This window comes from Nerophis lumbriciformis, linkage group LG34 (genome assembly GCF_033978685.3).
Source record: "Nerophis lumbriciformis linkage group LG34, RoL_Nlum_v2.1, whole genome shotgun sequence".
NCBI classification, from domain to species: Eukaryota; Metazoa; Chordata; class Actinopteri; order Syngnathiformes; family Syngnathidae; genus Nerophis; species Nerophis lumbriciformis.
In genome coordinates, this window is record NC_084581.2 from 12,353,494 (window position 1) to 12,367,225 (window position 13,732).

The window sequence follows — 13,732 nt, forward strand, 5'->3', positions numbered from 1 at the left end:
GAAACAAGTCCAATGGATTAAAACTTTTATTAAATCTTTTTACAACAGAACACTCTCAAACAGTTATTTTCTTTTCCTTAAAAAGAGACAGAAAAACAACTATGAAAAGGTAAGACGAGCTTAAAAAAAACACTCAATGAATCAAAACATGTTTACATATCTATAATAAACATCTATAATGAAGCCATTGCAAATATACAAACTGCATTTAACAGAAATACTGACTTAACTGCAAGGTAGACCAACCTAATCAGACATGCTTGCTCTAACAAAAAAACTGAAGTCTTGAACGATTGCATAGATCAGCTAACTTCTTGGTCATGTAATCATGTCATGCAATGAAGTTGTAAACGAGGAAAGCAGACGTTCCACAGTACGCTGACGCAAACTGTTTGCCATCCAGCGTCGGGTCAGAAAAGGCGATTTCCTCTTTTGTAAGGTGGCTGCCATACACGAAGGTGTTCCTTTTAGACAAAGTGGGAACCAATCAGTACAACTATTTAAAATTTGGTTTAAGCCCCCAAACTGGCCTCATACCTGACTGTGTCCAGCATGCGGCGAGCGATGCCTTGTCTCCTTGCCAAGTTGAACACCCAGATGCGACTGACCCCGCACAGTGCCTTCTCCGGGATGGTGGAGCAGCACCACACCCGGTGTCGGTCCATAAAGTCGTCCTTGGTCATGTCTAAGTACTGCTCTGACTGCTCCAGGACTCTGAAGGCCTAGAAGGGAGAGGCAGGAAGTCAGTTGCCTGTATAAAGTGAAGTAAATATGGACTTGTTCCCTCTTTTTATAGCTAGAAAAGCGTCTACTCTTCTAATTAGACTTTCTTCAAGATTTTACAGTGGTTTTTGTGTTCGTCTAAAGTTGGATTCATGCGTTCATTTATTTATTGCGACCCACCATGGTTAAATTTGGACCACCACAAACAATTGGCACCTTTTTTTTTATATTAGATTTGATGCTATCTGCTCACAACCATAATACGTTAGTGGTTTGTAGTTACAACTTTTGTTACTCTGCATACTCAAGTTATTTAAGCTTGCTTAGATGGGACCGATGATGATGACCTTTTTTAACGTATAAATGTTACAATGTTGGTTACTCGTGGTAATGCAAAAGTATCAAGTCATATTTTGGCGTGAACGTTCACGCAGGGTTTTGCAGACTGGCTACGTTGTGGCGGATGTACTTGTTTAGACATAAGTCAAGCTCTCAGCCAAAAGGGGGGAGGTGCTCCTGTAGATTAAAATCATCACACTTAAGGAAGGTGCTCTTCAATTTACAAGGTAGCCAGCAACAGTCATCAAACAGAACGACAGTGACTCATGTACGAACAAAAAAATATATACACAATACATAATACACAGAACTGAACTACCATTCTGTGTAAAGATGGATAAGTGCTAAAAAAAAACACCTAACTTAGCCTTCAAGGCATGCTTGCTACTTTGCAGATCTGTGGGAAATACTGATGAATTGTCTTAGCATGCACCTGGGGATAGGTTGATTGGCAACACTAAATTGGCCCTAGTGTGTGAATGTGAGTGTGAATGTTGTCTGTCTATCTGTGTTGGCCCTGCGATGAGGTGGCGACTTGTCCAGGGTGTACCCCGCCTTCCGCCCGATTGTAGCTGAGATAGGCTCCAGCGCCCCCCACGACCCCAAAGGGAATAAGCGGTAGAAAATGGATGGATGTCTTAGACCAGTGGTTCTCAAATGGGGGTACGCGTACCCCTGGGGGTAGTGGAAGGTATGCCAAGGGGTACGTGAGATTTTTTTAAATATTCTAAAAATAGCAACAATTAAAAAATCCTTTATAAATATAAATAAAAACCTTAAAAAATATTTTTTTCCAAATAGTTCAAGAAAGGCCACTACAAATGAGCAATATTTTGCACTGTTATACAATTTAATAAATCAGAAACTGATGACAAAGTGCTGTATTTTACTTCTTTATCTCTTTTTTTCAACCAAAAATGCTTTGCTCTGATTAGGGGGTACTTGAATTAAAACAATTTTCACAGGGGGTACATCACTGAAAAAAGGTTGAGAACCACTGTCTTAGACAGTGGTACAGGTCCTACTTGTGGTCGACAGACGCCATCTAGTGGTATGCCAAATAATCCAATATTGTAATGTAACAATGTTTCCCTATATTCAAACAGTGCTACTGTTCTCACTGTGTGTAATGTTGCAATATACTTGCCAAATAAAACCTCTGCCTTGTTTTAATGAATACTTAGGCCTACTACGATACTGTATTTAAACGTTGGTCATTATGGTGGTGCAGGGAGAGCCAAGTGTTTTCTGAGGTAGTACTTTGTGAAAAAAGTTTGAGAACCCACTAGTCTAAGATGATATAGTTCACGATTACCTGTCGAATGGGTTCAGCAATGAGGCAGCCCACAATCGTCCGCTCAGTGTTGATGAACAAGTAGGTCTTGGCCTGCGAAGGTCTGCTTAGCGTTACCTGCTGGAAACCCAGCTCGTTGTCCGCAATGCGACGCACATCCTCAGCCTGTGATGCAATTACAAATGTGTTAAATAATCGATCAGACATGGCCGCCCTGATCAGCAATGTACCTTTTTGATGGCATATTTGGGATCATCTGGCATGACCATAAGAATCTTCCCATCCCAGAATTCTGCCAACACCCTCTCCTTCTTCCACCCCTGCAAGACAAGATGTTATTACTCATCTTTGTTCTACTACACTTTGGAGTATTGTTGACTAGAGGCCGTCTTACCACGTATTTGATGGAGTCCAGGAGGTACTGGTGGAACTGGTCGTGTTGGAAGCTGTCCTCTGGGTTGTCCGCGCTGTACACCATTCCACACGAGCTGCAGGTGATGGCGCCAAACTGCTTCTGACCTGCATCCTAAAGGGCGAAAAATAATCACTCAATACTGTATGCAAGGTGAAATAGCGCATGAGGTCAACGTACGATCACGAGCTGGTCATCATCCTGCTTCTCCTTTCTCCTGCGAGGTCGATCCTTTGCAGCAGTAGCCTGCAGAGATGCTGCCGGGCCAGCCGAGGTGCTGAAGGACAGTGGCGCTCGTTTGTTCTTTGATCTTCATCACAACATCGCAGAAATTTTGTTGGTTAACACAAAGAGTTGAAGCGTGATTTTCAAGGAAGGGTTAATATGGCTCACCTTTTGGAAGCAGAGCCGAAGATAGGATACACAGCAGCAGTGCATTCTGGGTGAACACATTTGACACAGCAATAAAGTAATCTTTCATCATTCATGACAAAATGTCAAGTGTATTAGGACACCTATAGGAAGGGAAAAGTGAAGAACTATGATAGCTTCTAACTCTCCTGGAAATACTTTTTACAAGATTTTTGAGTGTCTGTGGGAATTGTGTCTGTAAAGTTAGACTTGTTGGAGGACCAGCAAGATTAAAGGGCAACAAAGGAGTATCAAGTCTAACCTCTGATTAAGAGTTGTGTCCCAATATTTTTGCCCTGGGGGATATTCGAGAAAGCATGTTTAGTGAAAACTGATTAAGTAAAGCCGTAGATGAGAAATTCAGTGTTTTCCAGTCCAAAAAAAGAGCAGTATTTCAAACTCTGAGTCAGTTACTATAGTAACTAAATCTGTAACCCTAAACTGTTCGCAGACTTTCTCGAACAAACCCTGTTTTTTATGTTTAATTTCTCCCTGATAAAAGCTGTCAGACATGAGGCATTTGTTTATTTCTAGCCACTAGATGCTAAAACAAAATACATTTTTGAAGGTTTATGTAGAGAGGATTTTGAGGCCATGGTTAGTTATAGTGGCCTTATATAAGACTGCTAAAAAATAGATCTTGTTAGTCAATTGAAGAAATCAGGGATTTCAGATATTTAATCTGTCTTGGTCATAATAAAATGTTAAATGAAAGTGTTCATACTTAGCATGAACACTTTCAGTTCTAGCTCGGTAAAGAAAGACAACCTTGTCCATCTGTCCACAATTGCTAATGGTGAGTCTTAACTCTGAGTCAACATACTCAGGATTGGTTGAACTAATTCAGATCAGCTGTTCTGGAACCCAACATTCAGTTTCCTATCTAAAAGGTCAGACTTTTAGGTTCAAACCAAAGATTTTGTTAAACTTCTTACCTAGAATACCCACTAGTAGTGCATTTGTCAGGCCTACCTTTGGGCGATGTGGAGGCAGCATTACTGGGACTTTCATCACCAAAATCAACTAGAGGCTCTGTCAAAGAATCATCCTAAACAAGACAAGTTGAACATCAAAACAACACACATGAACTTAAAAGCCATGAAAGTAACTTGTAACCTACCTGAGGACTGAAGAACAAGTCTCTGGAAGTCCGACTTGGTGGTGTTGGAGTCTTCAATAGCACAATTTTCAGCTCCTTTGTGATCTCATAGTTCTGCGCCACAACTTTAGGAGAACTAAGTCAAAAAAGCAGAATTAATTACAGTCCGTTTGTAATATTCAGCCCATACCAAAGTGGCCATTGTAAAAGCTCATTTGTGTGAATTGGAATTGTTTGTTTTTGGTACCTCAGTGGGGTCCCAGGCAGGTCGTTCATGGTGTCAAACCAGTCCGTTGGTTCAAACCTAGTTCTCGGTAGCGCCGCCTCCTTTTCTATGGGCTTAATAGAAGTCTGTGGACAACAACCACAAGATAACGTTGACACTTGCTGCAAGATGTGTCACTGCCGGTCCACACTCGCCTCTGCTGGATGTTTCTGCGTCTGGTTGGGCTGTCGAGTCACCAACTTCCCAGACTTCCCACCTTGGCTTCGGACGGCAGCCGGCTTGGCGGAGGACTTTGTGGCAGACTTCTTGTACATGGATGTGGGCTTCTTGCCTGTGCTGAAAAAAGCTGCTCCCACAAAGATCTTAGGTTTGGGCTTGAGGCTGCTGAATGCGAGGGTAATGGCCTTCTTGGGCTCTGCTGGCTTGCTGACGGCGGTGGATGGTGATTTAGCATCGGCTTTTCTGAATGCAGAACTATATTAGACGAAATAAAAGTAACTCCGCTGTTAATGCAAAGAACAAACCTGCTGCAGTTCAGCTTGATGGTCTTGGTGATGGTGGTATAGCTCTTGCCACGCTCTTTCGCTGCCTTTTTGGTGTTCTTCTTAACCGGCTTCTTGACTTGAGCTGGAGGTGACGGAGCAAACGGAGGAGAAGGCAAAGATTCCTTCACAGCTTTTCGCTCTAGCGGCGTAAGATAGACGGTCTTCTTGGCGCCATAGAAGGAGCTGGTAACCATCGCGTGTTTGAACGGAGAGCCGGAGGAGCATGGGTAGTCATCCAAACTGTTGATTGCCTCCTTAACTTCCACCAGCTTGTTGACACCTGCAGCTCTACGAGGGGATCTCTGTGGCGATGGGTGGTTTTCCTTGTCCAAACAACCATCTGACTTCTTCCTGGGAGAGCTCCTCTTTACAGGGGAAGTCTCCTCTCTCACGCTCATCTGGGCCGAGGGACTGAGGAGGAAAAAAAGTGCATCAGCTGCAACCCACATTGTTTACAGTCCTGGTACACTTGTAAAGAACATATAGTCATGGCTGTCTTGAGTTTCCGATAATTTATGTATTAATACTACCACCATCATGCTTGACGATAGGAATGGTGTTCCTGGGAATTTAAGGCCTCACCTTTTCTCTTCCAAACATATTGCTGGGTATTGTGGCCAAACAGCTCAATTTTTGCTTCATCTGACCACAGAACTTTCTTCCAGAAGATCTTATCTTTGTCCATGTGATCAGCAGCAAACTTTTGACAAGCCTTAGGTGTGGCTTCTGGAGCAAGGGCTTCCTTCTTGTATGGTAGCCTCTCAGTCCATGGCGATGCAAAACACGCTTGGCTGTGGACACTGACACCTGTGTTCCAGCAGCTTCCAATTCATTGCAGACCTGCTTTTTGGTGGTTCTCGGTTGACTCTTGATCATCCTGACCAATTTTCTCTCAGCAGCAGGTGATAGCTTGCGTTTTCTTCCTGATCGTGGCAGTGACAAAACTGTGCCATGCACTTTATACTTAAGAACAATTGTCTGCACAGTTGCTCTTTGGGCCTTAAGCTGCTTTGAAATGGCTTCAAGTTACTTTCCTGACTTGTTCAAGTCAATGATTAATTTTTTTCAGATCTGTGCAGAGTTCCTTTGACTTTCCCATTGTCGCGTTTGTAAACGAGTCTAATGACTGCATCACATGAGCCCTATTTAAATGGTCTCAGAGAAGTCAACAGGTCGTCAATCATAATCATTCACATGAAGTTAAGAGGCCCTGCCATGAAGCTAATTTGATTTAATTGTAACTTTTCTACATCACCAACATTGTACTTTTGACCCAGCAGATTTGGTCACATTTTCAGTAGACCCATAATAAATTCATAAATTATTATTGTGAGCGAACTGTGGTGCTGAATTTCCCCCAGGGATCAATAAAGTACTTTCTATTTTATTCTATTCTATTCTATAAAAGAACCAAACTTCATGAATCTTTTTTGTGACCAACAAGTATGTGCTCCAATCAATCTATCACAAAAAAATAAGAGTTGTACAAATTTTTAAAAAGTCAAGACAGCCATGACATTATGTCCTTCACAAGTGTATGTAAACTTTTGACTACGACTGTAAGTGGTGTTTAGTGTTGTTAAAGGCTCACCCGTTCACTGAGGGCAAATTTCTCTTTCGTGTGGTCATCATTTCCTCAAGCCGAGCCTGCATATTGACAATTAGTATTCAAAACAGCAATGTAGGAGTGGAAGCAACGCAGGACTAAATTAGGAAAAAGCAGAATACGGTGATAACGACGATCGACCATTACCAAAATACGACGGTGATGTAAAGAACTAAAACATACATTAACAAAAACATATAAAGCTGTTCATTGATACCGATGTGAGCAGGCCCTACGCATGTCATTTGAAAAGCACACGCACTTAATTCCAAGCCGTCTGACAATTTGACGTGTAATTGGCAGATTCTCAACCGGGGATTGGAACGACTGGCAAACTGAGCGTACAGAACAGATAGTTGGCGTAGTCAACGCGTAAAATTGTGTAGGAGAAAAACACGTTTATGAGATGGTTACGTCATGTCAAGCCAGTAAAGACACTGTTATCCTGACCTTGTGTGACACAACATTGCTACCGTGTTGTTAATTAAGGGAATTAAATGACTCATATTAGGGCTGGGCGATATATCGATATACTCGATATATCGCGGGTTTGTCTCTGTGCGATATAGAAATTGACTATATCGTGATATTCTAGATAGGGCTGGGCGATACATCGATATACGCGACATATCGCGGGTTTGTCTCTGTGCCTATATCGTGATATTCTAGTTAGGGCTGGGCGATACATCGATATTTGCGATATATCGCGGGTTTGTCTCTGTGCGATATAGAAAATGACTATATCGTGATATTCGAGTATACGTTCTCACGCAGTTGCTTTTAGCTGCTGGCATTACACTACAGGCTCTCCTCGCTCTTTCCTGTGTCTCCTTCTCACAGACAGACAAGCGCACTTTCTTACACACGTCACATACTGTCACGTCATACGTCACATACGTATACGCCCTCGCGCAGCAAAGAGGTAGCAGCATGGGTAACGTTAGCTGTGATGCTAGCGCAGCCGTGCGAGTGGTAATACGCGAGGTAGAAGGTGCAAATCTGGTAACAAATGAGGGAATAATTAATTCCCCCAAAAAAACAGCAGGGGGTCCATTGTCTGGCAATGGTTTGGCTTCAAGTGGGAATATGTCGAACAGACAACCCTAATTTGTCAAGTGTGGGGCAAAAGCGTTGCTATAAAAAGTAGCATTACTGCTAATATGTAGCATCATTTGAAAAGTCACCTGCTAGAGAATGAAGAGTGCTTACTCCGCATGTCAACATCTCTGTTCGGTGCCACACGCCCACACCATCAAAATGCCGAGGCAAACATTTCCAGATCAACACCGTATGAAAACAATAGTGATTTTTGTTGTTGTGATTTCCTTCTCTGCATGAAAGTTTTAAAGTAGCATATATTAATGCAGTATGAAGAAGAATGTTTTAATGTAGACACATAGAATCATCATACTGCTGTGATTATATGCATCAAGTGTTCATTCAAGGCTAAGGCATAATATCGAGATATATATCGTGTAGCGCGATATGGCCTTAAAATATCGCGATATTAAAAAAAGGCCATATCGCCCAGCCCTAATTCGAGTATACGTTCTCACGCAGTTGCTTTTAGCTGCAGGCATTACACTACAGGCTCTTCCCACTCTTTCTTGTCTCTCCTTCTCACAGAGACATAAACAAGCACACCTTCTTACATACGTCACATACGTATACGCCCTCGCGGAGCAGAGAGGTAGCGGCATGGGTAACATTAGCTATGGTGCGAGTGGTAATACGAGAGAAAGAAGGTGCGAATCTGGTAACAAATGAAGGAAGAATTAATTCCCAAGAAAAACAGCACGGGGTCCAATGTTCCCTCTAATTGTTCATGTGTCTGAGCAAACACAAAAACTCACTGAGCATTCAGTGGAGCACATGTGAGCAACATCACACGTGGCAATACCAGCAGCACACCGGTCTCAAACCAATCTTTTATAACAACACTCAAATGAGAGTAGTCATTTTCATGAGATTATTTTGTAATATTAGTGATTTGGTCCACTTGTAATGAAAATAAAAGAAATCTTGTTTTTCATAAGCTATGGATTAGTATTTTACCATATGTCTGGGTGGGGGTCCTGCTTTGGAAATCATTTGTACCCCTTTCAGAGATCACATTTAGTTAATTTGATGTTGCACAATGAAATGTAAGCATAGGATGAAGTGTGCATTCCTGTAACTTCTCTAGTACGGTAACAGCATTCCATGATTAATATCAATAAATTAACATTAATAATAAATGACAGTAGAATAAGCACACGTATGACTGAGGAGTCATAGTGTAACTTTGTGTGGTGTTCGAGTTGTCCGACTTTTTGTGTGGCCCTAAACGCACCAGTGGCTTAGTGCTATGGTGTTGGTGACAGATGACAAGTTGGTTTTGGCCTGGTTTGTACGGCAGAAAATGACTAGTTTTTCGAGATAGAAGTTTTTTACTCATGTTTTTGGTGTGGTTATGGCCGAATATAAACAGTTTTGCTCAATAAAGTGATCGATATAATTCCTGTCCTCGAAGCATCTCGATAGACGTTACAATAATTGAACGGTGTTCAATTGAACGGTGTTGACGAACACCATTAGGGCCGCTTGTTGTCACTGTCACTCAGAGTTGTATTGCAAAATTACACAGAATAAATGTGTTTATTTTCTTTAGAATTCAGATGGGATTTGATTTGGTGTGCGGCATATATTTGCTGTGCGCAGAGGACGCTTGAGCAGTGCGCAATTGCGCAGGCGCGCACCTTAGAGGGAACGTTGACGGGGTCCATCGTCTGGCGGTGGTTTGGCGTCAAGTGGGAATATGTCGAACAGACAACCGTCATTTGTCAAGTGTGGAGCAAAAGTGTTGCTACAAAAAGTAGCATTACTGCTAATTTGTAGCATCATTTGAAAAGTCACCTGCTAGAGAATGAAGAGTGCTTACTCCGCATGTCAACATCTCCGTTCGGTGCCACACCAACAAAATGCAGAGGCAACCATTTCCACATCAACACGGTATGAAAAAAAAGACATAAGGAGATAACGTCCGCCGGAACCTTCCACATAGCAAAGGACATACACTATTTGATTTCCTATTATGCAGATCATTTTTATTTGACAGTTATTGAAATATCTTGTGTGACATCATGCACAAAAGTGCACTTTATTTGTTTTAAACTATTGTAGTGGCGTTCTGTACAAAAAGTGCACTTTAATTTAGTGTTGTTTTGATTTGTCATCTTAGTGACATCATGCACAAAAGTGCACTAATAGCTTGTTTTAAAATGTCTCTGACAATCTTGCACTTTCTGTTTTGATATGACATGAATGTTTGTGCCACTGCTTAATAACTGTTTAATTAATAAATACAGTTTTGGTCAATTGACTCAGTTGTGATTTCCCTCTCTGCATGAAAGTTTAAAATGAGCATATATTAATGCAGTATGAACAAAAATGTTTTAATGGAGACACAGAATCATCATACTGCTGTGATTATATGCATCAAGTGTTCATTCAAGCCTAAGAAAAAATATTGAGATATATATTGTGTATCGCGATATGGCCTAAAAATATTGAGATATTTAAAAAAGGCCATATCGCCCAGCCCTAACTCATATTATGTTTTACATATGGTGAATGTTTATATTCATCTTGGAGAAAGCCAACCTTCAGGTTTGAGTACACAGTGGTATTTCAGTTTGAGCACATGATAAGATAAGACCCCTTAGTTTGATATTCGCAGGTGAATTGGATCACTTCTCATAGGAAGGAGGCCCTAATTGGAACTTTGGAATGCAAAAGTCATAGCCATATCCTTGAGAGGAGACTACCTGTCTAGTTCAAACACCAACCTTTAAGTTATGACTTAAAGCAGTTGTTTTCCAGACAAACATCTCCTTTTATGGTCAGGTGGTGCTGTTTACATTTAGCGCACACCCAGACAGACAAAGAAGGAATATAAAAACTGATGGTTTGGCTTCTCCAGGTTAGGAATCCTCCATTTTTGACCTAGATTCCTCCGGGTACCGAAGCAACTTTTGGTTCAGCAAAGCGTTTCCGACGTTTCTTTTGATCAGACTACGCAGGACCAGAATTACACTTCATTAACAAAGACAATTGGCGCTCAAATATGATTATGGTTTGATATACTACAGTCAACGGCAAGGTAGTTTATGCGACAATACCATGAAATACTCATTGTATTGAGCCAAAGCCGCCCAGACATTACACAATTCAAACACTTTACCTAATAGCGCCATTCGTAGATGAAAGCTAGCTATTGATAAAAACATCGCTGTCTAAAATGACAGCACAAACATCAATTGGGTGTCTTACCTTAAAGGACAATGCAGAGTTTAGGGTATAAATATGCCGGTGGAAGGCAATATGTAGTCAAATATGCTAGCAAAGCGAGTCCGACGTTGGCGCTTCACTTGCCCGCTTTCCCTCGCTGTGTTTTGTATATCGCGCGCTGGACCGGACCGGAAACGGAAATACTGTGGCCAACGTGAGTCCATGGAGATCGACACAAGATATTAGTTCAGTCATTCTTCCCAAAATTAAAGAAATACAATTTAAAAATTATTCATGGCCTATACCCTTCAAAGGATTTTTTTTAAACTTAAATTTAACATGGAGGTTGATGGCTGTTATGTATGTGGAGCTGTAGAGGATGTCAATCATGTGTGGAACGTGAGAGTGTACATGTGTTTGGGGAGGAGATCAGAGATAGGCTGAGAGACAAGGGTGTGCACTGTGGAGATGTCCCCATTCTCTATAGAGGAGATCAAATTTGGTATTTTTATAAACGACTGTAACATAGAAATAATTGTCAACATTATTGCTCAGGCAAAACATTTTCTACATGAATGTCGATTTATGAAAGTAAGGCCTACATTTTCTAATTGGCTTAATGGTTTACAATTATCAATCAAATCTTGGAGAATGGTTAAGAGTACAAAAGCCCTTAAATCTTTGTTAAAAACAATTAAGGTGATTTAGGTAGCCCCTTTTGTCTTTTTAATAGTTTATAATTTTTTATTTTATTTATTATTATTATTATTATTATTATTATTTATTAATATTCAATACTCTATCTGTATTTGCGTTTGTTTTCTTTCTTTTTTGTTGAAAGTGCCTTGACTGTTGTGTGAATTATAAATGTATGTTTGTTCAATAAAAAAATAAAAAATAAAACAAATATATAAATATATATATATATATATATATATATATATATATATATATATATATATATATATATATATATATATATATACCATACTTGCCAAATTCAGCGCCTCTCCCGAAAACCTCCCGGGACAAATTTTCTCCCGAAAATCTCCCGAAATTCAGGCGAAGCTGGAGGCCACGCCCCCTCCAGCTCCATGCGGACCTGAGTCCGCTTTCCCACAATATAAAGAACGTCTACAGTAAAGCAGTCCGTCTGCCGTAAACAGCAATGTTGTGACACTCTTAAACAGGACAATACTGCCATCTAGTGCATTTAATGAAAGCACTTTTGTGCGTGCCACACTTCAATGCATAATCAGAGAGGGTGTTCAGCATGGTTAGAAAGATAGTGACAGAGAATAGAACAAGGATGGACAATTCAACCCTTAACTCAACAATGAGTAGATGAGTGTTATGTGTGTGTATATGTGTAATTAAATGAACACTGAAATTCAAGTATTTCTTTTATATATATATATATATATATATATATATATATATATATATATATATATATATATATATATATATATATATATATATATATATATATATATATATACCCCGCGACCCCGAAGGGAATAAGCGGTAGAAAATGGATGGGTATATATAATGTATATATATATAGCTAGAATTCACTGAAAGTCAATTATTTCTATATATATATATATATATATATATATATATATATATATATCCATCCATCCATCCATCCATCCATTTTCTACCGCTTATTCCCTTCGGAGTCGCGGGGATATATATATATATATATATATATATATATATATATATATATATATATATATATATATATATATATATATATATATATATATATGAAATACTTGACTTGGTGAAGCTGTAAATATACTCCTCCCCTCTTAACCACGCCCCCAACCACGCCCCCGCCCCGACCACGCCCCCCGCACCCACCTCCCGAAATTGGAGGTCTCAAGGTTGGCAAGTATGATATATATACACATATACAGGTAAAAGCCAGTAAATTAGAATATTTTGAAAAACTTGATTTATTTCAGTAATTGCATTCAAAAGGTGTAACTTGTACATTATATGTATTCATTGCACACAGACTGATGCATTCAAATGTTTATTTCATTTAATTTTGATGATTTGAAGTGGCAACAAATGAAAATCCAAAATTCCGTGTGTCACAAAATTAGAATATTACTTAAGGCTAATACAAAAAAGGGATTTTTAGAAATGTTGGCCAACTGAAAAGTATGAAAATGAAAAATATGAGCATGTACAATACTCAATACTTGGTTGGAGCTCCTTTTGCCTCAATTACTGCGTTAATGCGGCGTGGCATGGAGTCGATGAGTTTCTGGCACTGCTCAGGTGTTATGAGAGCCCAGGTTGCTCTGATAGTGGCCTTCAACTCTTCTGCGTTTTTGGGTCTGGCATTCTGCATCTTCCTTTTCACAATACCCCACAGATTTTCTATGGGGCTAAGGTCAGGGGAGTTGGCGGGCCAATTTAGAACAGAAATACCATGGTCCGTAAAACAGGCACGGGTAGATTTTGCGCTGTGTGCAGGCGCCAAGTCCTGTTGGAACTTGAAATCTCCATCTCCATAGAGCAGGTCAGCAGCAGGAAGCATGAAGTGCTCTAAAACTTGCTGGTAGACGGCTGCGTTGACCCTGGATCTCAGGAAACAGAGTGGACCGACTTAAGTAATATTCTAATTTTGTGACACACAGAATTTTGGATTTTCATTTGTTGCCACTTCAAATCATCAAAATTAAATGAAATAAACATTTGAATGCATCAGTCTGTGTGCAATGAATAAATATAATGTACAAGTTACACCTTTTGAATGCAATTACTGAAATAAATCAAGTTTTTCAA

General features: G+C 40.1%; 1 protein-coding gene across 3 annotated transcripts; it reads right to left on the bottom strand.

The window, feature by feature from the left end:
• Positions 1–24: 24 nt before the first annotated feature.
• Positions 25–11,126, bottom strand: esco2 (establishment of sister chromatid cohesion N-acetyltransferase 2). Of its 3 annotated transcripts, none has more exons than XM_061929500.1 (14): positions 10,967–11,126; positions 6,641–6,696; positions 5,029–5,460; positions 4,699–4,978; positions 4,526–4,629; positions 4,300–4,414; positions 4,152–4,227; positions 3,162–3,207; positions 2,949–3,045; positions 2,751–2,882; positions 2,587–2,676; positions 2,378–2,521; positions 538–722; positions 25–464 (listed from the first exon to the last, which is right to left on the bottom strand). In XM_061929500.1, the coding sequence occupies exons 2-14, from the start codon at positions 6,679–6,681 to the stop codon at positions 332–334; spliced, it is 1,875 nt and encodes a 624-aa protein (XP_061785484.1). In that variant the 5' UTR covers positions 6,682–6,696; positions 10,967–11,126; the 3' UTR covers positions 25–331. The 3 variants fall into 3 exon arrangements, with proteins under 3 accessions (XP_061785484.1, XP_061785482.1, XP_061785483.1); XM_061929498.1 differs by having other exon boundaries at positions 2,949–3,078; XM_061929499.1 differs by having other exon boundaries at positions 26–464; positions 2,949–3,078; positions 4,699–4,966.
• Between the last annotated feature and the right edge of the window lie 2,606 nt (positions 11,127–13,732).

Bases quoted from the DNA above. Each gene is read 5' to 3' on its own strand.
- esco2 (XM_061929498.1), bottom strand. From the start codon at position 6,681: ATGATGACCACACGAAAGAGAAATTTGCCCTCAGTGAACGG. The intron at 4,630-4,698 runs GCGAGTGTGGAC...TGTTGTCCACAG, and splicing joins CGCAGAAACATCCAGCAGAG to ACTTCTATTAAGCCCATAGA. The intron at 2,522-2,586 runs GTACATTGCTGA...ATTGCATCACAG, and splicing joins CCAAATATGCCATCAAAAAG to GCTGAGGATGTGCGTCGCAT.